At 45.3% G+C, this 25,780-nt stretch overlaps 1 protein-coding gene across 1 annotated transcript in view; it reads left to right on the top strand.

Moving 5' to 3' along the window:
- The window catches only part of TNR (tenascin R), a 736,434-nt gene that overhangs the window by 633,761 nt on the left and 76,893 nt on the right, over nucleotides 1–25,780 (top strand). Inside the window, exons 12-15 of the mRNA XM_078642004.1 lie at nucleotides 2,382–2,648; nucleotides 4,208–4,327; nucleotides 18,246–18,389; nucleotides 19,637–19,756. Of these exons, the coding sequence (XP_078498130.1) occupies nucleotides 2,382–2,648; nucleotides 4,208–4,327; nucleotides 18,246–18,389; nucleotides 19,637–19,756 (651 nt within the window). The remainder of the gene's footprint in view (nucleotides 1–2,381; nucleotides 2,649–4,207; nucleotides 4,328–18,245; nucleotides 18,390–19,636; nucleotides 19,757–25,780) is intronic.

Below are 25,780 nucleotides of genomic sequence, written 5' to 3'. Positions count from 1 at the left end.
TTGATCGTAGAATTGTAAGAAATATAGGCTGCTTAAATGCAGGAAGCACTATATCGGTGACATTCCCAATGCCAATAGCTCAAACTCGTGTAAATGTGAGTCCTATTGCATTGCAAATGCTTGTTTTAGTTTGCAGTAGTTTGCATGATGATGATTGTATTTGTCATGGGAATCTCAAACTACATGAACAGTATTCTAGGCCCTTCATGCGTAATACCTCTGAGTAAAACTCACCGTCATGACAAAGAGCCTATTAAGAGGTATCCAGTTATTTGCTTTTCTTTCATTTGTGCAGCATCCGCTTTATGATAGCACGGAACTAAGATATATATTACGTTTTTTCCCCAACAGCATTTCTGAAAAGTTGCCAATTTAAAATATTTTGTGCCTTGGTTTGGAGTCTAGCATTTTAAGAGTACACACAATACTGCTTTTTATTAAGCATTTCTCACAAAGCGGTACTCCTGTTTCAATCATGACCTGCACAGTGTTGCTGCTTAGTCATTATAGCCACATTGTGGGCCTGATTCACAAAGGCAACTTACACTTTTGAGAAATTTACTCTATTGAGTAAGTTTACTAGCTTTGGGTATTCACTAGCAGCTATGAGAGTAAATTAACTACAAAAGTGTAAGTTACATGTCTCCATCCCTTGCATACAATTGCCTTACACTTGCCTGAGTGGGTGACGCCCCTCCCTGAACCGACCCCTTCCCGAACCTTCCTAAACCTCTCTTACTCCTAACTAATCCCATACAGTTTTGTAAAAAGACTGATGCTTTTCTTCAGCCAGTCATGCATATCTCTCCAAGATTTGTTACTAAAATGTATACTTACATGTGCAAAGACTCTGCGGAACCGATTCACAGAACTAATTTATGACAAAATCCTAAACTTACTACTTTTGGTATTCACAGAAGGCATTTAGTAGTCTTGAATTAGGATTTTGTCTTGAAATTAGGATTTTGTCTTAAATTAGGATTGTTATGTTATGTTATGTTATGTTAACTATTTTTTATATAGCGCGCGGATGCCGCAGCCAAGTGGCGTCCCGGCGCTTGGAGATCTGAATAACACAACACGATTAAGAAAGCTGGACAAAAAACAGGCTAAACTGTGGAGAAAAGAAAAGTCTTCAAGGTCTTCCTAAAAGGAAGCAGATCTGAAATTGAGCGGAGTGGAGCTGGAAGAGAATTCCAAAGAGCAGCCGCCAGCACTGAAAACGAGCGACCACCCACTCTAGCCCTTTTAAAACGAGGCACTATGACAAGGTTAAGACTAGCAGAGCGAAGAGCTCTGGTAGGAACATAGTGCAGAATAGTCTGTGCAAGGATCGGGGGAGAGGCTAGGTTGAGGATTTTAAAAGTTAAGCAGAGGGCTTTAAACTTAACTCTTTGCTCAATCGGAAGCCAATGAAGATTGCGGATGGTTTGGCGAGCTGAGACAAATTTCGGGAGGCCGACAAGCATCCTAGCCGCCGCGTTCTGAACCCTCTGGAGACGGGACAGTTCGGCCTGGTTTAAGCCCAAAAACAGAGAGTTGGCATAGTCCAGTCTGGTAAGAACCAGAGCCTGGACCATGATCTGTCTTGTCTCAGCATCGAAAAATTTAAAAATGGGTCTCAGACCATGCAAGGTACCAAAACATACGCCAGCCACGCGTTTGGTATGGGAAGTAAATGAGAGCTTGTCATCGAACCACACCCCAAGGTTTCTGACTTCACTCACAGGGGTAGGCACAGGGCCAAGATCAGTAGGCCACCATTGATCTCCCCATAGACCACTTTCCTTACCGAAGATAATGACCTCGGTCTTAGAGGCATTTAGTTGTAATCGGTTGTCCGTCATCCAGCCAGCAACAGCTTTTAACGCTGACTGGAAGGTGGGGGCGTCCATGCTGGAGTCTCCATTCAGTGCCACCGCCAGCTGCGTGTCATCGGCGTATGTGGCGTGTCATCGGCGGATTGTGTCCTAAATTAGGATTTTGTCTTAAATTAGGATTTTGTCTTAAATTAGGATTTTGTTTTAAGTTAGGATTTTGGTTTAAGTGTGGATTTTGTCTTAAATTAGGATTTTGTCCGAAGTTAGGATTTTGTCTTAAATTAGGATTTTGCCATAAATTAGGATTTTATCTTAAATTAAATAATAGACAAACTTAGGTCTAATTTAAGACAAAATCCTAATTTAAGACAAAATTCTACTTACCCGATCCCTCCTTTTCCACTTTGTAGCAATTACTGTGTTAGATCTCATTTCTTACCAGTGTAAATCCAGAACCTCAAAGTACCTTTGGCGTATTGGGGCTCAGACAAGCTGAAGGTTCATGAAGATTGCTATGCATCTGTTACCTTCGTTACAAGAATCACTTCCTTTGTTTTTCAGGGTTCCGGCCAATCACGCTGCTGCACTTCTCTCGGATCACTTCCTCAAGTGTGAATGTGTCCTGGACCGACCCCTCACCTCCGGCAGATCATTTCCTCCTCAGCTACAACCCCAAAGAGCACGGGGAGGCCCTGCAGGTCACAGTGGACGCCTCCCAGAGACACACCATTCTCACAGGTCTACGACCTTCCACGGAGTACATGGTGGCACTGGTGGCCGTGCATGGGGTAGTCACCTCAGAGCCCGTGGTGGGCTCAGTCACAACAGGTAAGCAAAGAATGACCTTGGTCTTTGCGAATCAAGGGTCTGCTATTGGCACAAGAAGAAAAGGCCAGGATGGAACATCTATGCGTTGTTTTCCGGTTAACTAACTTGGCCATCAAACTGCCCAGTCCAGATTATATGGGAATCTGAACTCTGCATGGATCTTTCAGTGCACCTCAATCCTGTGCTACAGGTTCAGCTTCTTCAGTATTGAGTCCAATGCAGCCATCTGCCAATGCACCTCAGTCATGCAGTGCATGGCCCATGGTTTTCGACTCTTAGCTCTATCTCTGCTATTCAATGCTAGTCACTGAAGCAATGCTACAATTTACCCATATAAACACCACAGCATAACCACGTGGCACTCATGCTTCTACATGCAAAGACCTCTTTGAAGAGATTGCCACAGTGGACCCCACCCAATGACCCTCAGAATAATTTTGGCAGACAGTAATAATGAAAGGCCACTACCTCACCAACCATTAATTTAATCATGATCAAGAAGTAAACATTCCACCCACCCAGTACCAAGCTATATTGCCAGAGTGGAGGGGCGATTATAGAAAGTAAAATGGGATTTGATTATTCATTCTTGTGCTGTAGGGGTTGCAACCTATCAAGTGCTTCACCTCCCACCCTCACGTGTGCATGGGGTAGGTCTGTCTACAGTCTGAGTCATGACCTGGATGGTGCTTATCGGCCTCTGGGAGCCTTCGGGGACTTGAGAAGAGTTTGGGGAGTGAATGCCTGCTCAACATTTTGAACTCGTTTGGCCTAGCAGGAGGATATGATAATGTAGAAGTTTCTGCTTAGGCTGCAAAGCTTGATTGTCCTTCTCCTACTTTCCTCGCTTGTGAGGTGTATTTGTACAGCAATAGGCAATATCCCTGTCTTTAAAAAAGGTGCATGACTACTGGTTATGTCACCATCTCACATCCCATTCCTGTTCATTTGCCATCATTCTATTCCTTTGACAGCATCTTTGCCTTGCACATGTTACAATATGGAGAACTGAGCCTTCTCCCATACCCTCCTTCTTTTGGTCTATATGCACCCAGTTCAGTACTGCCCCTCTGGTTGAGTTGGGATTATGCAGCTGCCATTAAGTTTTAGTCTTCCTGGCCCCTACAGCAAAATTGGACTACTTAAACCACAGACTACCCAGCTAGCTATCTGCTTCTAGCATAATACAGACCATGAAGGCTGACACAGGATCTACAGAGTGAATTATAACCACCAGCTTAGTCCAATTATATTGTCTGTGCCTTTCTCCCATTACACTGATAGGGTTTGCACCACAAGACAAGATTAAGCACCTCTTTAATCACTGATGTGCAACACTATTAATCCTCCAGCATAAGATCACAGCAAATAAAACACCCACGCACTCCCCCACGGTGTATCGTGCTACCCTTCTGAAAAGGTGCAGCTGTGCCCCACAAAGCAAATATGAAGCCCTATATAAATGCTACAGTACAATGCAATGTCCTCAGCTTCTGCTAACGATATCATAATGAACTTGATTGATCCTTCTTGGTTTTTTGTGCCACTGGATCCTGCAGGGATGGATCCACCAAGGGACCTTGTCGTGGGCAATGTGACAGAGGAGTCGGCCACTATCACCTGGAGCCCTCCCATAACCTCCTTTGACCACTACCGCTTGTCCTACCAGTCAGCTCAAGGTAAGCCCACAGTGTGTAACTCTTTCTATGTCCAGTATTTCTAAGTGTCAGCAAACATTGTCATCTCTTTCTACCACAAACCTGCATAGCAGTGGTTCTTAACCAGTAGTCTGCAGAGCCCTAGAGAGCACCAACGCCTTTTCATGTGGTCTGTGATTGTTTATAAAATTAAACAATAGTAAATATTAAAGTATACATTTACAAAAAAAGGAAAATTGAAAGTTATCATTTTTAACATGTTTTTTACTTTGGAAGGAGTTTCAAATTAGAGGCTGCTGCAAAGTGGGTTTTGCCTATTTAATCCCCCTGCATTGTTCACTTATGATGCCTGTTTTTTGGTCTTTAACGGTGAGTGAGCCTCACTACCAGAGTCTCCCTCACTGTGAATCTATGGTCATTGCGTCTCTACTTTCAGATGCGGGCAACACTCCCAGGGTTCTGTACCAAATACTGCAGTCCTTTGTGAAACCAGTTGCGGGTGAAAGTCTTGAACTATTTTCACAGCAACTGTGTGATGAAGTATCACAGTTTTTCACAAACAAGATAGACAGGATTTATGATAACATTACCAATGCTAATCTGTCCTCCGCTGGAGGTATATCATTGTCCTTGGTTGAAGAGGAAGAACTATGCCCGGCTTCCCTTAGCATATTCCCCCCTATCTCTCTGGAAGAGGTTGAATGCTTTGTGAGCCAAATCAAGAGTGGCAGCCTTTTATATATCATTCCTGCTAGAACGATGCCGGTGGTGGGGAATACACTGGGTCTAGGGATCCAGGGCCTTGAGAATCTCTCATTGACTGAAGGGCGGGTTCCCGGAACGTGGAAAAAGGCACTGGTTAGACCCATCAGGAAAAATTCTGCTATCCCTTGGACGGATCTGTCTAATCTTAGACCAATATCCCTGCTTCCATTCATGGGAAAACTCACAGAAAAGCATGTGAATAGGCACTTATCGAACTTTATCGAACAGACCGATAGTCTAGATCACTCCCAATTTGGCTTTAGGCCAAAACACAGTACTGAGTCAGCATTACCGTCGGTGATAGATGATCTTCATATGTACCAGGATAGGGGCCATTCTGTTGTCCTGGTGCTGCTAGACTTATCGGCGGCGTTCGATACTGTATCCCACAACATCTTGCTCGGACGGCTTGTTAAGATCGGCCTTAAGAGCACGGCTCTGGCCTGGTTAAGGAGTTTCTTATCTAATCGTACCCAATCTGTCAGCATGGGTACATTTCGATCGGCAGAGACTGAGATCACCAAGGGGATGCCACAGGGCTCCTGTTTGAGCCCAACTCTCTTTAACATCTACGTGGCCCCTCTGGCCAGAATCCTGAGAGAGTTTGGTTTCATCCGGGTATCTTACGCGGATGACACTCAGCTCTTGTTTCCTTTCAGAGCTCTCACCGACGACGTGAGGACCTCCTTTTCCGATGGCATGAGGGCAGTGGCCAAATGGATGTCATCAAATTGCCTCCAGTGTAACGTAGGCAAGACGGAGGTCATGCTCTTTGGGGAGGCTAGGATCTTGTGGACCCCGGATTGGTGGCCGCAGGATCTTGGCCCAGTGCCTGAACCTAAGCAGTCCGTGAAAAACCTAGGGGTGCGCCTAGATCGTGAGCTCTCCCTTAAGCAGCATGGCAATTTCGTGGCGGGCTCTTGCTTTCACGTCATTGGTCTTTTGCGGAAAGTTTTCCCCCTACTGCCTGATTACACCAGAAAAACCTTGGTGCAGGCTTTGATACTTAGCCGTTTCGACTACTGTAACAGGCTTTTGCTGTCAGCCAATGATGGAGTATTAGCCAAACTCCAAGTGGTGCAAAATACGGCAGCCAGGCTGGTGTTAAACTCCCCTCCGAGATCGCCGTCAAAACCCCTCCTGGATAAATGACATTGGCTCTCAGTCCGAAATAGGGTAAAGTCCAAAGCCTGCTGCTTAATTCATAAGAGTTTAAATGGATTAGGGCCAGCACACTGGACAGATAAATTTAGACCTTACAATCCTGTTCGGTCTCTCAGGTCCAGCAGCCAGCTTCTCCTGAGAGTGCCAGCTGTAAGGAAGGTCAGACAAGGTGGCAAGGCTCTGTCCGTTGTCGGGCCTACTTTATGGACAAGCTCCCCCTGGCGCTCAGGCAATGCACAGAACATCTGAGTTTCAGGAAACAATTGAAAACGTTCTTGTTTCAGAATTAATTCACCTCCCTACTGACTGCCTTGACTATGCTTCTGGTGTTTTTTTGGGCGCAGAGATACTCCTTCGGGAGTCGATTCGAGCGCGATATAAACTCGTAAATAAATAAATGGTAAATGGACTGAATGTGCTAAACAACAATGTCTTTCTTTTGGGATAAGGTTGCTGCTGCCCAGCTAGGGTTAGAGGCCCTGGGCTGGTTATATGTGAACATGTGTGCAGACACATGTGCTAGTATGTGGTCTGCTTTTGTGTCTATCATTTTGCACAGCCTGGTATCTGGGCAGTAGTCTATCACAGAAGAGACCTTCCAAGGGGTGTTACTGACCTGGGGTAGGCCTTATGATGTAAGTGGGCATTTATAGTGTAAGTCTATAGTGCTTACTAAAGGTCTAGTGTACTTACACTATATTATAGAATATAAGAGAAATCTGCACTAAGGTACAGTTTTGCCCCACTTAGGCCTATAGGGTCCAGTGAGGTATCTGTCTAGCAGTAAACATGTACCTGAGTAGATTTTCAGTCCCTGACATCATACCTGCACTCCTTATAGCAATTTAAGGATTATCATATTTACTTGGCTCATCTCATAATCAGTTTCCAGGCCTTTGCCTGAGTTAATTACTCTACTCTCTAGCAGGAGGATCAACGTCCTCTCCACACAATAAAGCCATTAACAGTGCTTGACCCAGTTCCTGGGACAGGAAAATATGGGGTGGGAATCTGCATCTGTTAATTGGCGTGTCACATTGCACGTAGGCTGGGCCACCGGTCCACGGAAACCAAGGAGGATGGCCAGACCTCTGGAGCCAACACAGGAGAGCTCACCTATGAAGTACTGGTGGGGTTGGGGAATTAGGTAGATGTGTCAGCTGGGGGCAGAGCCTAGGGTCTTAGAGAAACTCTTTTCACGGACAAATTGAAGTTGCCATATTGGATTATCCCAGAATGATGTGCAGGAGGCTTGGGACAGGGGTGGAGGGATAATTTGAAATTCTCGGATTAACCATGGGTTCCTGACTTCCAGAACTTTCCACCCCACTTAAAACCCCCTGCACAAGTGAGAGATAGAGGAGAAGATGCTGGACCTGGGAATCACTACAGCAAAAGAACTCCCAGCTGGAAGGAGAATCCACCTGATGTCCTACGAAGATGCACTATGGAACTTTCACTTCAGGTCACCCCCAGGACTTGGATGGGTCTCTACAGGGCTGATGGCTTTGTCACCCTTATGCCCCTGAGTAACAGGAATTTGCTCTCCTGGAGACCCCAAGGGTTTTCCTGGGACTACTTTGGTCTGCCCCTTGACTCTGCTGACACCCAGCTGCCCTTCAAGAATCCAGGAAGCTCCAACACCTGGGAAGTGTGCAGGGAGGGTGTTCTGCTGCTGGATGTGGAGTGGCTGTGGAAGATGCACCCCAAGCAGGAAAGAGCACCTGGAGTCCAGGCAGAAGACAGGTCTGGCAGAGAAAGCAGTAAAAATCCAGTCCTCCATGAAAAGAGCCCCTTTTACAGGGCAGGATGCCTAAAGAAAATCATCCTTGTGGCTAGGACTTGCCGCTAGGAGCAAAATGAGCCGAAGATTGTCAAAATCAGCCCTACTGGGCTGGGAAATGGAGACAAAGCCTGATGCCTTGGGAGACTAGGTGGCGAACAAAATCACAAGGTGCTTCGCCGCATCCTCAACACATTTCTCCATAGAGGGGCAAGCCCCCAGGAACCAGTGCATCCCCAATATTTTCAAAATTAACAGAGAAGGGAAGTGTGTGCGCCCCCCGACCATCTTTCAGCCGTAGCGATACCATCCCCAGTGCAGTATGAAATTCAGGAGTTTCAGGGAACCCCATCCCAGTGGTACACAAGAGGACAAAGGAGGCATCAAGGAAAGTGCCCTCCCAGGCTGTGCTGCCCCCTGCTCTCCGCCTGTGCTGCCTCCTGCTCTCCGCAAGTAACTGGGGGTAGTGGGGGAAGAGCAGAACCTACAGCAACCCACCCGTGAGGACTCGGGCAGGAGAAGGGGATCTTGCCAGCTTCTGCGCCTGCACCAGGAATAGTGTTGACCAGGTGGGGAGCTGGCTGGGAAGGGCGAGAGTGGACTCCCTACGCTTCCCCAACAAAATGAAATGTCCCCACCCAGGTGCCCAGTGGGAAAACACACCAAGTGAAACCCCTTTCTTTGAACGCTGTGGGCTGCAAAGCAAAGAGAAGCAGCTAAATGTGTAAGAAAGCTGATCAACTAATATGCATGCCGCAGGCCAGGGATTGCTCCATAAGCCCTAGCTCGGGCTGGAAATTAGCCTATGGCCATGGGCCTCTTTGTAGTGCCCCATGAAGGAACAAGGATACCACCAATATTTTAGTGGATGTTTGGGGGATGCAGAGCATGCAGAAGCCCCCAGAATGGTTCCTCAGGAAACTCACCTTAGGTCTCCCAGGTTACACGATACATGTCCTGGAAAGGCTGTTTTGTACATGGACTTGGGGTAGAAGAGACCCCCAGTTAGTTAGCTAGTTGGTGCTATTAATTGTGTAAGGCGATGGCTTTGGCCCATCAAATCCCCTCATATTTTTTGCTTTTTAATCACCTGGTTTGACCTTTTACTGTCGTGAGCCTCACCATTGGTGACTTACTCACGATAAACTCATGGTAGATGGACTGCATGTGTTTACCACCAGTGTCCCCCTTGTAAGATGAGGACGCTGCGATGCAGCAAGAGTAAGGGGCACTTGGCAGGTTACACATGAACACATATGCACACATGTGAGGGCTCTGCATGGGAGACTCCTGTTGTGTGCAGTCCAGTAACTGCGCACAGGTAGCCTGGCAGAGAGGGAACTTTGCAGGATTGGAGAATTACCTAGTGTAGGCCTCATAATGTTATTGTACACTCATAGGGAAAGGCAGTTTGGTTTACTGTCTTGTCTGCAGTGACACTCCATTATACACCTATGGAGAAGACTGCGTTAGAGTGCACCTTTGCTTCCCTTTGGCCTACGGAGACTAGTGGAATATTGAACTGGGGTGGAATCTGTATGCCAAACCCAAATATCAGAGTTCCAAGAAGATGTCTATACAGCTTATCTGTCACCCAGGATTGTCATATTTCTCTGCCTCAGCTCAGGATTGGTGCCCAGGCCTTTTTTCACCCTGCTATGCCAAGTTAATTACATTTCTCTCCAGCAGCAGGACCAGAGGCATCCCCACACAAAGGAAGCAATTAACAGTGCTTCACTCAACTCCTCAGGAGGAAAGGGATGGGGAGGAAGGATTTGCATCAATCAATCAGCTGTCACACTGTACCAGGGATGGGCCAGCCCAAGCCCACTGACTAAAAGAGGGAGTTGAGACCTCTGGAGCCAACACAGGATGGGGCTCCCTTTGAATATTTGGTGGGAAAGGCCCTGGCAGTGATGTTGGCAAGGGGTGGAGCTGAGACACCCTGTGCAGATTTGACTAGTGACTCCTGGGTGACAGCATTTTGATATGTCCCATCGGACTGTGCAGGTATTTTGGAACAAGGCAGAGAGATGATGTGGCACCCCAGAATAGGCCAGAGGTGCCTCACTTCTGGACCCTTCTGCCCCCACTTAAACGGTCTGGTGCAAGAGGTAGAGCTATTTCTTGGTTGTGGTTTTCTGCTGGACACTGAGACTGGAGATGGCAGTCATGGACATTTGGAAGAAGGAAACCCCGATCCTCATCTGGTCTAAGGACTCTAACTTCAGTTGGCCCCAGGGACAGTGGAGCTAGTCCCCTTACACCTCCGGAGGACTAGTAGGGGGGAAGAGTGGGCTTCTGTGCCACGGAGGAGACGAGCTCTAGAGAAAACAAAAGACAAAGGCTGGTGAAGGGAGCCATTGGAAAAAGCTTTCTGCAGAGTTTGCAATTTTAGAGACCAGGAGACCTGAGGAAAGGGCTCCAGGTAGCTAGGGCTCACCACCAGGAGCTAAATGAACCCAAGATCTCCCAAATCAGTCAAATGGTGCCCAGGTTATGGCATGTGAAAGTCTGGCAACCTTTGAACTTGTCCTCGGATGGCGCTTCGCTGCCTGAGTATTTCAAACCCTGGGGTGGGCCAGGGCCCGGGAGGTGCCGCAAGGAAGGTGCTAACATTTTAAACCCTGGGAGGGAGCGTGCATGGGGTTCCCTCCCAAGAGTGAAAAGGGCCCAGGGATCCCAACCACAGGGCCGATTTCATCAATGGGGTCTTGGGATCGACAAGGGAAAGGAGGAAGGGGGAGCACCTCACTCCTCCCATCTGTGATACGCTGGCCCGCTCCCCGTGCCTTTGTCTGGGAAGGAGCGGGTGGCTACCAAAAGAGACTGCACCCTGCCCACAGGAGCGGGCAGGGAAAGTGAGACTGCTGGCTCCCATGGCAGCACCCGGAGGTGTGGACCAAGTGGGGAACCAACGGGGGCAGCCTGGAGTGGGCTGCCTGAGGTAGAACCGGGCACCCCCAAGGAGAGCCAAAAAGGGAAAAACTAAGGGTCATATTATCAAGCCCCAGTGATAATTATCGTTGAGCATGCTCAGCGTGCTTAAAAATTATTGCCGGCTATCGCTGGAATATATCGCCAAGCTAGCACTGTATTATCAACGCTTAGCACTATGGCAATAACTATTCCAGCGATAGCGGGGTTTTCCATGGAACATCGCTGGTTTTCCAGCGATGTTCCATGGAAAACGGCGATAACTTGAAGATAAGGCCCTGTGGCCTTAGCCCCACAATCCACCTCCCATGTTAGGTATGCCTTAGTCAGGAATTTAGCAAATGTTAATTTCCTGCGTTAAGGCATAGTTAACGTGATTTCAAATATCGCTACCGCTCGTTGATAATATCGCAAAGCTGGGTTTGTGATATTTTCCCATGGTGTTTTGTCAGGCATGCCTCCTTTGCATCTCATTAACGATGCGATGCGAGGCATGCTGAAAACGGGCGCTAAGGCAAGGTAACGCACTAGCATGTCCTTGTTAATAAAGCGATAATATTATAGCTGCTTTTCACACTTATGCATGACACATAAAAAAATTGTATGTAAGGGCAATGTAAACGTACATGAGGCAAAACCTAATGTTAACACACGATTCATAGTGAGAGAAGAGACTCAGAAGCCTACTTTAGATTGCGGCAACAACTGGGTTGCTGAGCGTCGTGTCCAAATAGAAGCAGCACAGGAAGGACCTGGACAATGGGGTTCAAGACGATAACGGAAGTGGAAACTTGAAAAAAGGTACGTTTTCACTGCTTTTTCTTTGTTTCTGCAACCAACCTGAGTTTGGAGATTTCCCCACCACAGTTCCCTCAACAGAAAGGCACATCGTAATCGGCTTGGCGGTATTCTTGGTGGGACTCCCTCCAACATCCACCTCTGCCTATGACGCTGTTGATGCAGAAGGAAGATTCTGGCAGAGATGGTAGGGCCCTGACGGTCTTCCCTCCAAGGACCCGCCGTCATCTAAATACAGCGGGCGGACTGCCAAGCTAGTGGGTAGAAAAACCGTTGGAAAAGCGACAGCGCAACCAGTTTTAGCAACATCTAAATCAGTTCCTAAAACTTAAGTCGTTATTAATATTGATTCATGAGAGCAGCACAAGTAGAGCCAGCAAAATCTAATATGGACAATTGGTGGCCTCAATTGAAGCACTGAACGTGCTGACATAGAGTATGCACTAGCAGCAAAAAAGCCAAAGTGGTATGTATGCTAGAGCCTAGCATATCGCTTTGTCTTTTAGAAATGAAACAAAATAGTTTCTGTATTTTTGTAAGGTTCAAATCATAAACACTGCCTAGGCTTAGAGCCCTGGGTTTCAGTAGTGACCCAGTGACAGTCCACAGTCGTCAAACGGTTAAGATCTTCTGTTGTAGAGGGTTAAACATCAGCCTCTGTCATAAACTCAAATATATAATGTTCTCTTCTTTTCTGCTTTTGCAGGATGGTGTGAGACTGTCTCATTGCAGATGGAAAGACTTTTGAGTTGAGGCTGGAATGTTGCCTAGGGACACCATGCTTGAGCAGGTGCATGACGGCACTCTAGAGATGCTCAGAGGGATAATGGAAAATGTGCTGTATAATTAGGTGTCACTGGTAAACTCATGCAGAAAGCCCATTGACCTATCCCACTTCCCAGAGAGATGTGCTGGAAAATATAAGTGGATATTGAAAGAAAGGAGTTCAGTTTTCCAGCAATGCTAAATTTGTGCCAGTGTTTGCAGGTGGTCGACACTGGAGGCACTCATTTTTGGGGACCAGTACTTATTTTTCATCATTAGCCTTTGACCCAAAGCAAAATAGAGAAAAGGGAGAATGAAGGAGGTAAAGAACGATAAGAAAACTGCGATGACACAGAACTTGCAAGGGTAAAATATGGAGACCAGACGTGTAGGTGGCAAAAAAGGCATGACGTGGAATAAAAACTAGGTAGTCCTTGTGTTTGGCAACCCCAGCGTTTGGCAATGCATTGGTAGGCTCTTAAGAAACATTTTGGGTTGCTGTGCTTATTTTTGCTAAACCAAGCAATGGTCCAAAAGCGTTAAATTGCTTGGTGCTGAAGCAATCCAGTATTAGAATTGCCCTTGGTATAAAGAAGAAACTGGCAGCTTTGGGATCATGAGCTCGCTGCCCCCACTCATGCATAGTTGGGTACTTTATTTTGTACTTTACCTTGTCTGACAAATGTGTTCCTCAATGTTTTTTCACTACTTACCCTGCATTCTCTCCTTGACAGGTCAGATTGTTGTCCCTCGCTCTAAAAAGAGAGTCAAAAGGATGTCTAAAGGGCAAAAACTCCATAGGAGCGGTGTACAAGCCAGCCACTTCCATCCGCCAATGTTCTCTGCAGCTTGGTAGGGTCCTGGCCCTGGGCACAGGGTTGAAGGAGTCACGGATGAGTTGGCTAGTAGGAAGTTAGACAGACATTCCAACATTTTAAATAAGAAGATTGAAATATATCCCCAAAATGCTGTGTTCTCTTGGCTAGAAGTGGTGGGCCCACCTTGCTTCACAAAATACATTTTTGTGTATCCTCTGCCACTCCTATTCCCTGCTTTTAGATGAAAATCAATATGGAGTGACAGCTGCTACGCTGGGCTTGCCCTTGCTGCACATGGTCTTTGAAGTTTTCAAGCCATTTGAAGTTACAGAAAGTAAACAGGGCTCCAAGTGCTGTTTACATTGTGTAGTTTGCCCGCCTTTCCCGCCCCACCCTTCAGCCACTAACAGGGGGTAGTTAAGGGCTTCATAAAAAAGGTCTCCATTTCATCACCTGATCACTCCATCCACCTGGAGTCACTGATCCCTGGAGAGTTGGAAACACTGATGGCAGAGTTACCAGGGATTACAGGTGAGACACTAGCGCTCCCCTTGGTAATATAGATTTACCACAAGAATCGGTGATTTTTGTCCCGATTCCGCTGGTAATGTCTCATTTTTCATCAGTAAGTGACATAGAGATTCCGTGTTCTTTCAGTAAGGTTATCAGGAATCATTCAATAACTCCTGTTACTGGCTCAGTGGGGGATTAGAGAGGTCTTATAATTAGTGGTGGGCAGAATTCAACGGCGTTACATAAAATCTCAGCGAGGTTCCGTGGAATTCCACCAACAGATGGAAAATAAGCAGCTTGTGCTGCAATCTAGCACCAGTAGTGCAAGCAGGTCTGAAAAATCAGTGCAAACGGCATCATATGTTGCGCAAGAGCGCACAGCCATTCGATTTGATTTTGCTGCCACTCGAGTAGAAATTTTACTCAAGCAGCAGCAAATCTACTCGATCAGCAGCCCTCTGACCGCTTGTGACCACCCGCGTATGCCCACCTTAGCAAATAGGGGACGCCATATCTCGCTCGCGAGCTTGCATTTTCTGCAGCCTCGCAGTAGAAAAATTACATCACATGGCGATTGGCGGAATTTGGTAAGAACTCTGCATTAAAGAGTAACGCAGTGTGCCCAAAATTCCGCCGATTCCACCGGCAGAATGAAACAATCCAACAACCCCTATTTATAATGCTACCCTAAGAGCGTGGGTTTGGACAACCCTGTGATGCTATTGACAGAGAAGTGGTGTATGGTGTTTCCACTGCTTCTCGTGAGATTTTGGTTCATTATTGTCAATGTCCCTGCTTTTCTTATGGAAATGGGACATATACTTCATTGTTGCCCCTTTTTAACCATGATTGGCATTTGTGTACTGCGTGTTACCATATTCTGTTTATGATTAATCAAATTCATATCAGCTCGATCAAGCAATCAGGGTTCTTGTCAAGCGTGACTAATCAACCTAAGAGTCTCAAGGTGCTGGGGGAGGGGTCTGCAGTTCAGTCGAAGAGCCAGGTTTTGAGGTCCTTCCTGAATTGAGGCAGTAACAGTGATTGCCTGCGTTGCAGCGTTGGGGAGTTCTAGATCTTTGCAGAGAGGTAGCAGAAGGATCTTCCTCTAGCCGAGGTATGGCGGATCTGTGATATAGTGGCCAGGGCCAGATGGGCAAGGCAGAGCTGTTTGGTTGGTGTATAGAAGGAGAGCTAGTGGTTGAGTTTTTAAGGTCCGGTGTTTTGGAGGGTTTTGCGGGCGTGCATGAGGAGGTTGAAGGGGATTCTTTTGTTGACCGGAAGCCAGTGAAGGTCTCTCAGGTGACCGGAGATGTGGCATAGGCGGGGAATGTCCAGTATAGGTCTGGCTGAGGCATTCTGAATGCATTGCCCTTTTTTTTGGAGGTTTTTGGTTCTGCTGGCGTAGAGTGGGTTGCAGTAGTCAAGCTTGCTGCTGACAAGAGCCTAGATGACCATTTTCCTGGACTCTGTGGGGATCCATTTGAAGATCCTTCAGAGTAGGTGAAGCTTGTGGATGCAGGAGGACGATATGGCATTGATTTGGCGGTTCATAGACAGCGAGGAGTCGAGGATGATGCAGAGGTTGCGTGCATGGTCGGTGGGTGTGGGGGGGTTTCAGAGGGCTGCTGGCCACCAGGAGTCACCCCAATTGGAGGGAGTGAAACCCAAGATGAGGACTTCGGTATTGTTGGAGTTGAGTTTGAGGCAGCTCCTCTTCATCCAGGCAGCTACTGCCTTCATCCCATTATGGAAGTTGCTCTTAGTGGCTATATGTTCATCGTGAGGGAGAGAATCAGCTGTGTGTCATCGGTGTAGGAGACAATGTAGAGTCTGTGGTTTCTGATGATAAGCTGACCAGTGTTAAGTAAATTTGCCTATTGTTAAACCATTGACATTAAACCATGTCAGCTGCAGACCGGAGACAATAGTTTCTTTGCCATTGAGCCGAATAGTGAAATAACCCTGGCGATTTGTTGGTTCTATTGAAACAGGATGTATGACGTTACAACGCATACTTTTACATCGCATGCCTTTACAACGCGGTTTTTACATCGCATACCATTACAACGCATAATGCTTTTAGGCGCTGGATAGTGATTTATTTAATTTACTATTCCAACTCCAGTCCCCGTGGATAGTAGGGAAGGTGTTGGATAGTATATTAAATACATTCCCTATCCTAGAGCGCCCCCAGCGCTATGCGTTGTAATGGTTTGCGTTGTAAAAGTTGCGTCGTAATGGTAGTGCGTTGTAAAAGTTTCGTTGTAATGGATGTTTCCCATTGAAACAGCATCAAATATTTTTCAGGATGCTGTGTTGATCCTTTAATCCTCTCTTCCACATGGAGCCTACCATTCACTCCGCATAACCGCAGTGGAAACCTCTGACTATTTGGCCGCCTGCATTTGGCACTACATACTATACATTATTGAATATTCTGCGTACTCCACATAACTGTGGGGATCACTCACTTTTGGGAGCTGTGACTTGGTTTGCCATATTGGGCGCCAGCTACAGGTTGTCTCTTATGTACCCCTTTGTCCTGGTGAAGACCCACAAGCGGAGGTTTTAGGTTACCCTCTATGTGCATAGTTGGGTAGAAACGTTGACACCTCCCCAACCTAGGGCCTGTACTACAGTGTATCAACCCGTCCCCAAAATTGGATGATGTACTCTGAACATGCTGGCATCATTCTATCAAATGGACACTGAAGAATAAAACAAAATTGTTGTGTAGACAGGCCCATCCACACTGGTCTACTGTTCTCAGCATCGTTCTAACCAGTGTCTACTGTAAATTATGTTATTGTGTTCTTCAATTGCTTTCCTTTTGAATTCCCCTTCTCTCACTCACCTCACACATGAACACTTTGTCTTTGCACTCTTTTCTAGAGCGACCCTCTATTGATATATTGTCCTATGTTGCAATGACTTTGCTATTTGCATTATAAGAAATTATAAATACGATTTTGTCTTTAAAATACAGCTGTTGTTTCTTTCTCTCTGGTGCGTTTTGAAGAGTATTAGGTTCTCTCTTGAGCAACACTTACGTGAAAAGATTTTGAGTGACTTTAGCCAAATAATTATTAGAGTCACTACCTCTCTGGCCTGTCATAAGAGGGACATTAGGACCACTTGTTGTTTTTATTGCATTATATCCAGGTCCTTTGACGTTTATGAGGTTACCCCATTAGTTCGTAATGATTGTTAAACCACTAGCAACAGCCTCTCTAACCCGGAGAAACTTTCCAAGAGCATGTCGTTGCATGCTTTTAACTAATGGGTAAGTAAGATGCATTGTGTGGAACCTTTCCTGCTACCAAAATTAGGTATTTTTGCATATAGCTCTGAGAAGCCTTACACTCACAAGACAACCTGGAATTCCACCAATGGTTTATTAGAGGACAGCTTGTCCGTGTGCTTCCAAAGACATAGCTGGCGATAAGTTCTCCTGAACGGCAATAAGTACCAATCTGTAGACATTTTCACTAAATGTCCTCTGAACAAAATAAGGGATCGGCGTGAGCACTGTAGACAACACTCCCTTATTATTTAGCATCATCCTTGTTTGGAAAGGGTATTTATCATCCATTCTTCAACTTTATCCTTATGAGGTGATTCACAAGAGTGAGTTTCTATATACTAGCGTCAGACACAAAATCATTATCATCAGAGTCAAGTGGAGAAGACCTACCTTTCTGCTAGTAAAGAGAATCCACTTCTTCCAAGATAATTTTGTTTATCAACAGACATCTGGGAATAGCGATTCACTTTATATGCAGAACCTCCATCTTGGCCAGGTAAAATCAAGGATGTAGGTGTTCCCACTAAGTAGCATGCATGTGATTTGTTAGCATTTGCTTGGTGGCATCGTACTAATACAGAGCTAAAAGGATCTTACGAGGAGCACCACAAGCAAAAGAATACGTAGGCAGCCCAATGAAACTGCCCTACTGATGTCTTGAGCATAAACAAACCTCACATTCCTCTAGATCAAGATTGTAATGATGTCCACAATACTGACCGACGATAATATTGTATCCAATACATCTCCCACCACTACATCATTAAGGCAGTATATATTTACTATTCTTAACTCCATGTTTACTGACCATGAGATGTTGTGGTTAAGTCAACATAGTAGATGTTATAATGTTGTCTTGCGATCTTCTGCATGCGATACAGTGAGCATATATTTTTAGCCATACTTGAAGAAAGAGTGTATATGGAGACTTTTTGTCATGATGTCCTCTATTTTCTTTCCTAGTCACCCTGTTTTTAATCATGCATACTTCCCCTTCTTATTTGATCATACTTCTCAATTGATGCCTCACATCTTTACATTCTTGATGGTGACTGAAATACAATGAAAGTACCCTCTCTCAATCTGCAGGACGAGTGGATAGTGCGGTCCTTGGAAACGATGTGACAGAATACACCCTGAGCAGCTTGCAGCCAGCTACTGAATACGATATCAACCTGAACAGCATGCGTGGGCGCGAAGAGAGTGAGCATGTGTCCATTGTCATCCAGACAGGTGAGGAGGTGGTAGGATCACACCGTGAGAGCTGCCCAGAACAGGATGGGATAGTGTGATAGAAATAAGGCAGAAAGAACAGCTAGACCTACACCGGTGTGGTGAGGATGCACACAGAATAAACATTTGATGTTCAGGGTTAGGGATACATCAGTGAGGTCTTTAAGGTAATAGTACCATCTATAAGCATTGGATCATTGCTGTCTCAGAGGTAAGAGTGCTCTCTAACATCATACTAGACTACTGCTAATGGCATCCTGTAATATGATGAAGAGGTCCAATTTTCTGGCACAAGACAATGTGTAACCCTGTCTATTTTTGTTTTTAAATGAAGAATATAGAAAGTACATTTTTCAGGTTACTCTCCATGCTGTCAGCCATGCTAGTATGCCCATGGCTCTGTAGAATGACTGTATGGGGAACTTTGTTTAAATGACTGCAGATGTGCATGTGTTTACACTATATTACTAATATTTTGATGAGTGATATCAAACATTTGGTGAATGTCCGTCAAACCCAACTGTACACCAAACTATTAGTACATTCAAAGGAACCACCATGATGATGGTTCGCTTCAACGTACGGAGATGACCGCTGGGCTAGCAGTCATCTCTAAATGTGGCAGGCAGGATACCTTTGAGATGGTGGAGGTAATGTCCTCTGCCATCCTGTCAGACACTTCTCCATCTGCCAAACTCTAAATCGGGACTAAAATATCTATATAAGTGGATACTTTTTGAATCCCCCTATTTTTTAATATGACTAATTGAAACGTAGGTTCTTTAAGTTTAAAGGCTGCACCCTACTAATTAAAAAGAAGAATGCCACTACCACTGCTGCAGAACAAAATTCCCTTTAAACCATGATGAGCTTTAAGGCATTGGAAAGTGCTACCAAATAAGATTGGGGTCAGTCCTGGCTGGGAAGAAAAAGACACATTACATGAAGCTATTTTTTGTTTTAAGTAGAAGTGACGAAGAATATCACTCTCTCACATCCAGCAGAGGTACTGATATGACAAGAAGAAACAGTTTAGCACACTATGCCCAGGTTCAGTGATCAAAGTTCAAGGAGTTGTATCAATATATTTATTGACAGAATAGATGCCTTGAAACATAAAGAAAATATGCAATTCTATTCTCATTCCATTCTGCCAATTTGTTTGCCATTGCAAATTCTACCAACTACTGTGATATTTTTTCTTTCAGCTATTCACATGCTCTAATGCTCTATTCATTTTCTTACAGCTCTGGATAATCCAATGGCATTAATGGCGACCAATATCACACCAACAGAAGCTGTTCTGCGGTGGACCCCACCTCAGTCTGATGTGGAAAACTATGTCATTGTGCTAACACACTACCCAGGTGAGGAGTTTAGAGTTTTTTATGTTTCTTGGCCATGACAACCTTCTTACGAATGGGGCAAGTAAAGTGAAAGAGAAACTTCCTTCAAACATAATTGTGGGTTTGTTGAATTGGACCATCAAAGGACAACACCCTTTACCTAAGGTCCATATCCAGTGTAGGTACTACTATTGGGTCAAGACATTTCTAGGTAAGGCCTATCTTTTAGTCTGTTCTGTCTGATTACTGATTCAAAAAGGCTGATGCCAGCTAGGTGCAGAAAATTCACAATATATTGTGACTATGATGTGAGTGCTTGGAGGAAGTCCCAGTGCTATCTGCTGTGAGAAGCCTCGCTTTCCCCAAATGCTGTCTGAAGAGCAACTTGAGAAGGACACTTAACAGATAATCAACCCACATCTGTTCTACAGTTTGAGACAGTCAATATACATCTTGTGTCTGGAAAATGTATATAAAAGTGGGATCCATACCACCCCACTTTGTTCCAGTTCTATGTTCTTCATGACCAAGAAAGGCAGTATTTGAAGGACTGCTGTATGACGGATGTATGACGTTACAACGCAGGCTATTACAACGCCTGCCTTTACAACGCGGTTTTTACATCGCATACCATTACAACGCATAGCGCTTTTGGGTGCTGGATAGTGAATAGTTTAATTTACTATTCCAACTCCAGTCCCCGTGGACACTAGGGAAGGTTATTGGATAGTAAATTAACCTATTCCCTATCCTAGAGCGCCCCCCAGAGCAATGCGTTGTAATAGTTTGCGTTGTAATGACCGCGTTGTAATGGTAGTGCGTTGTAAAAGTTTCGTTGTAAGTGATGTTTACCCTGTATGACCAGTATCAGGGCCTGCATGACATCCTCTACCACAGGTGAGGGGACTTGACCTGAAATCTGTACTTTTTGGGTCAGCATAAGACCTAGAAGTCTGTCACTTGCCTGCTGAGGAAGGAAGGAGTTTGCCTGGCTCTGCAGAAAGAGACTGTCCAGGAGAAGAATTCTGGAATGTTCCTTGTGCGAAGAAAACCCAGTCTAAATGGACTGTCTAAGAGCTATTGGAGTGGGTCTCCTGTCTCTCTCTGCGCCTGTCATTAAGATCTGTACCCAAAAGACTGATCAGATTTCACAAACCATGTGTCCCCCTGGCAGCCACTCTGGCCTTAGGAAGGCCACTATTGCCCGGAACACACACCCGCTTACCCCATTGGCCTGGTGGAGGTTGCAATCAGCAAAAGAAGAGCCCCAAGTGCCAAAGATACAGTGATTGCTACAACAGGACCTGCTGAGCTACAGTCGCCTTGTAACTCTGTTCTGAATGGAGACCCTAGAGGCTGAAAACAAGGACTGTCTCTCCCCTCTTCAACAGCGAAGAACTAATAAGTGAGTGCAGGGGCCATCCACCTGAGGTTCGAACAGAAAACATGCAATGTGCTTTCTCTAACTCAAGAAATTGAGACTGTTTCTGCCCACATCAACAATTGGGGTAAAAATGAGCACACTGATTACGCATCTGAAACTTTGGGGGACATAATCTGCACCAGCGCCTAATTCATCCTCAGTCAATAACTACTGGGGGCTATAACTAATAGGGTCACCCAAGCTGGAGTGAACACTGCAAAGTGGGGCGGGAGGGGAGAGGGTTGTGATGCCAACAGAGGATCATAATCTGGGGAATGGCCCTGTGTTCACAGATTCGATTGCATGGTATTTAAGCTTACAGTATCAGTTCTGGGCTCTTGCTACCTCATACTAACTCCTGCAAAAGCCTATGATACCTCGGGAGTCAAGTGTGGAAGGAATTGTACTTGGCTCAGTTTGCAGAGCATTAGTAGCCTGGAATACAGCACCCGTGGCAAAATGACCTCAGCCACCACAGATGGGCCCAGTCGCCCCAGTCTGCCCTAGAGCCCCCCCCCCCCCCCCGAATGGGGTCAGCCAACAACACATCTAGGACTTAAAATATGATGCACTAACCTCACTGGACATGGGCAGGAATCCCCAGGTGGGTGGAGACGTAACCTCTCCCTACATTCAGTCACCCAACCTCAGTTAATGGTTGTCTTTGTTGTGCTGAAAGCTAGGCTGAACCTGCACATCTGCACCTGTCACTCATGGTGTTTGATGTGTCAGCCAACAGCAGCATCTTACTAGAGTGGGCTCTATAATTACTAAAAATCTAAAGTCGCTGATGCATTCAGATTCAGGCAAAAAAGATCAACTTCGGCCAGTAAATGTGCTTTAAGTATTTTGTTAGTCTTTTCAGGTGTTGTGGATTGTCTTCCAATCCAAAGAGATTTTGCATATTGTGGCCATACAGTTGTAAGCAATTCAGGCAAAGTATAATCCTCTCCCCGATAGGCTTAGTCAGTCAATCAATCATATCCTTTATTTAACAGTCACCGAAGAATATATACATCCAGAATAGCAGCATGATAAGCAAGCTAAAGTGCAGTGGGCTATAAAGTGTGTGCAATAAAACAGCATAAAAGCAGAACAATCACTTTACAATCCAATAAACACTATATTCACTTGGTGCCATGTGCACCCCAGATAACTTTAAAAACAAATAGCAACTAAGGGTTCCTCTATCTTACCAATTCCAACTTTAAAAAATACAGGTTGACATAAAAATGTGTCTAACACATGGCTGCCAAAAACTTAGCCCGCCATCGGTTTTCTACTTCTCACTGCAACTTTAAGGAATGAACAGACTCTGTGACACACATCAGTACTAGCTTACAAATGAAGAAATAGAAGTGATACCCTGCACTTTCGATACCCTAGAATCTTTAAAATAGGCTTTAAAAAAGAGGTATAAAAAGTCTGTAGAATTAGCAAAAAAATGTAAGTGCAGCAGCGTTTGCTCAGACAGTCCATCACAGGGGCATACTCTTGTGGGGCACCCCTTGGTGCAATTAGACTTCGAACAGCACAGGAGACGCCACACCGTGCCCTCCCTAAAACGAATTAAAAGAGATCTCTCCCAGTGTGTAAGACCTAGAGTAAAAAGCACATAGCAAAATCGCTTAGAGCCATGTGGGTGTAGTAGTATCTGACAGAACTTTTAGTGAGTTCTAAACTCAGTCTGTGGTATTGACAATACTCTAGGAAGCTAGCCTTTACTTTCAAATATCAGTCTTAGTCAAAATAGTGGGTATTTTCAACACACCTGGTGAGCTTAATTCCTTCGGAATTTTTTAAACATAACCCAACAAGGGAAGAGATAGACCCTTAATTTAAGAAAATCTAAAATGATGTCCCTGTTTAACCTAGCCTCCGGGTTCGTTGAGATGCTAACCCAAAGCAAAAGTGGGGCGAGTCTGACTTTATCCAAAATTTACTCAAGATTTAAGTCAAAGTGGATAATAAAACGGGAGCTGGTGGGGGAGGTGAAGGAGCTGCCTTCAAATATGATTTTCTTCTACTTGCAAGTAAGTGACAATGTAATAACCCCACACCCCAGTGCCTTATGAAGCTGCAGAAACACACTGGGCCCTATAGATGTTGAAATGGGAAGAAATAGTCCCCCTTCCAGTTGAATGAGGTAAATTGGATAATTCCCCTGCTGCCTGGCTGGGCTTCAAACAGGAGCTACTAATCTACAGCTGCCATGAACCAGAAGAGTCAAATACAAATTTAAAGTCAGGTACGCTGCCCAGGGATTGTCCACCGACCACCAGTTTGGATATGTTTTTACTACCTGTGCCACACTCCATAATATCTGATTTTCTGAAATTTGTGTGAAGATCTAGTTTAGTCATGAAAATCACAAAGGACTCCACTAGCAATCGGAGAGCCCTCAGGGTTCGTGCTATGGGTACCGCGTCTTCTGCGTATAGTAGTGCTGGTACGGATAGATTTGCTACTTTTAGGATGTCCTTAAGAGCATTAATCATCGCAGTACCTCACTGAATATACGTCGCTTCTATGACCTTTTGCATTCTACCCGAACCGGTTTTCCCTGAGTTGGTTGCCTCTCCTTGGATATACGCCAAGCATTTAATTCCTTAAGCTGGCCGTATATGTTAGCTGTGTTGGTTAAATATGGGATTCCTCCTACATTCTTTAAATGGGTGGAGCTACTCTATGCTAGACCAACAGCGAGGGTGAAAACTGGCACCAATATCTCCCCTGCATATAACATATTTCGTTTGTGCTGTCTTTGGAACCTTGAAAGTAATGAGTGGCTCCGTTGCACTCGTGTTACACTCAAGTTTTTAGAATTGTGTATGTCCTTATTGTGAGCTTGGTTTGGGTCTACAGGTAGCCACCTCCTGTCCTATGGGAGGAAATGTTCAAAATCTAGGAATGTTGCCCTTCCTTCGGGAAAGGTTCTCCCCGTAGAATCTCAATAAGCGAAAGAAACGCTTTTCCACTGTTTGTATTGATTGATTTTAATTAATTCAAAATTAATTTTCCAAGAGTATTCTTTCGTCGAAAGTACAATAATTTATTCTTCAGTAATCATTACTGTGTTTATATTCCATTTTTCAAAAGGTTAATAAATACAATGCATTAAAAATATCCTGTTAATTGTTAACAGAGTTGCATATTACCCTTATGCGTTTCGGGACCAGCCCTTCATCAGGGTTTTGTTTCTAGACAAAAGTAAACCATGATATCTCACTTAAACCAAAAACAGAAAAGGTCATAGATACATTAATGTCCACATTGCTTTGGGGACAGGGCCATCACAGATTAGCTCTTGCAAAATGCAATTACCAAGTACTGAAGGGAGTATGGGAGCGCCAGATTTTAAGGCCTATTCCATAGTGGCCCAGCTACAGTGGATGGCTTATTGGTTAGCCGGACATAATTTGTTTTAAATAGGCTATTAGCCTGCACACCTATGGGCTGGAACACTGCAATCATTATTGTGCCCCGGAGCAGCTAGGGAGAAGGATCCCTCATTACATATTGCACTCCACTTTTGGAAACTAGCGATGAAACATTCTAACACACCTACACCATAAGCCCAAACGTTCCTCTGTGTGGCTTACCCACGCTACGGGGAGTATTATCTGCTAGTAGAGTATGTAGATGGACGGGGGCTGGCGCAGGGACTGTTGGGGACTTATTCCTAGACGGCAACTTAATGCCTCACGAAGAATTTATATAGACTTATTCGGCCCCTCCCACACTGTTTTAACACATGCTGCGATTACACAATATGTCCGTAGGTTTTGGCTGGTGGACCAGACAGAGCCATCGGCCTTTGGACTATTGCGGACACTATACATAATGGGCCATGGTAGCCATCTGGTCAGATGGTTGTACCGAGGCTTATGACACCATCTGGGAGTATCCTTACTGACCCTTCATCATAAATAGGAGGCAGAAGTGGCTAGGGAGTTCACTGACAGGGAATGGGTACAGGTCATCGAATATTTCAGGCGTGTCTCCCGTAATGCCTGGCTCAAAACAATACAATTGTTCGTACTGCACAGGGCCTACCACACACCACTGGCGACAAAGTGTATGTACCCCACTTCTTCTTCGGATTGTCCTTGGTGTCACAACCCAGACGCAGACTTTATACACATGTTATGGGTCTGCAGTTCCCTTCTGGGCAGAGGTTATACAACACCTTACACACCTTACTGAATGTTCCTCCTGGAATACCCCTGAAGCCTGTCTTCTGGGTCTTCTTCCTCTTTCCAAAAAGGCAAAGGCACTGCGCCGTTTTATGAGCCTCACCTTAATGCTGGCCAAGGGACTTATCACACAGCGGTGGATATCACATAGGGCGCCGCGCGAAGGGAAATGGCGGAAGGAGGTTCTAAAATGGGCAACTGCTGAAAGAGAGGTGTTGCAACGCGAAATGTGCAGAGGGCTAAGGAAGAAACCAATATCACTGGAATGGGCTCAATTATTAGAACACCCCAAAGTACAAGATGAAACTATTGCCGATGACTTAATTATTGCGGAAGGCACAGACTCTTTCCCTTCCTCTTTCCCCTTCCCTCTTCTCCTTCCCTTTCCCCCCTTCCCTCCTCCCCACCTTCCCTCTCCCTCCTCCT

This window comes from Lissotriton helveticus, chromosome 1_1, assembly GCF_964261635.1.
Source record: "Lissotriton helveticus chromosome 1_1, aLisHel1.1, whole genome shotgun sequence".
In the NCBI taxonomy this organism is placed as follows: Eukaryota; Metazoa; Chordata; class Amphibia; order Caudata; family Salamandridae; genus Lissotriton; species Lissotriton helveticus.
The sequence above is the reverse complement of the archived record's forward strand: the minus strand, read 5'-3'. Positions and strand labels throughout refer to the sequence as shown.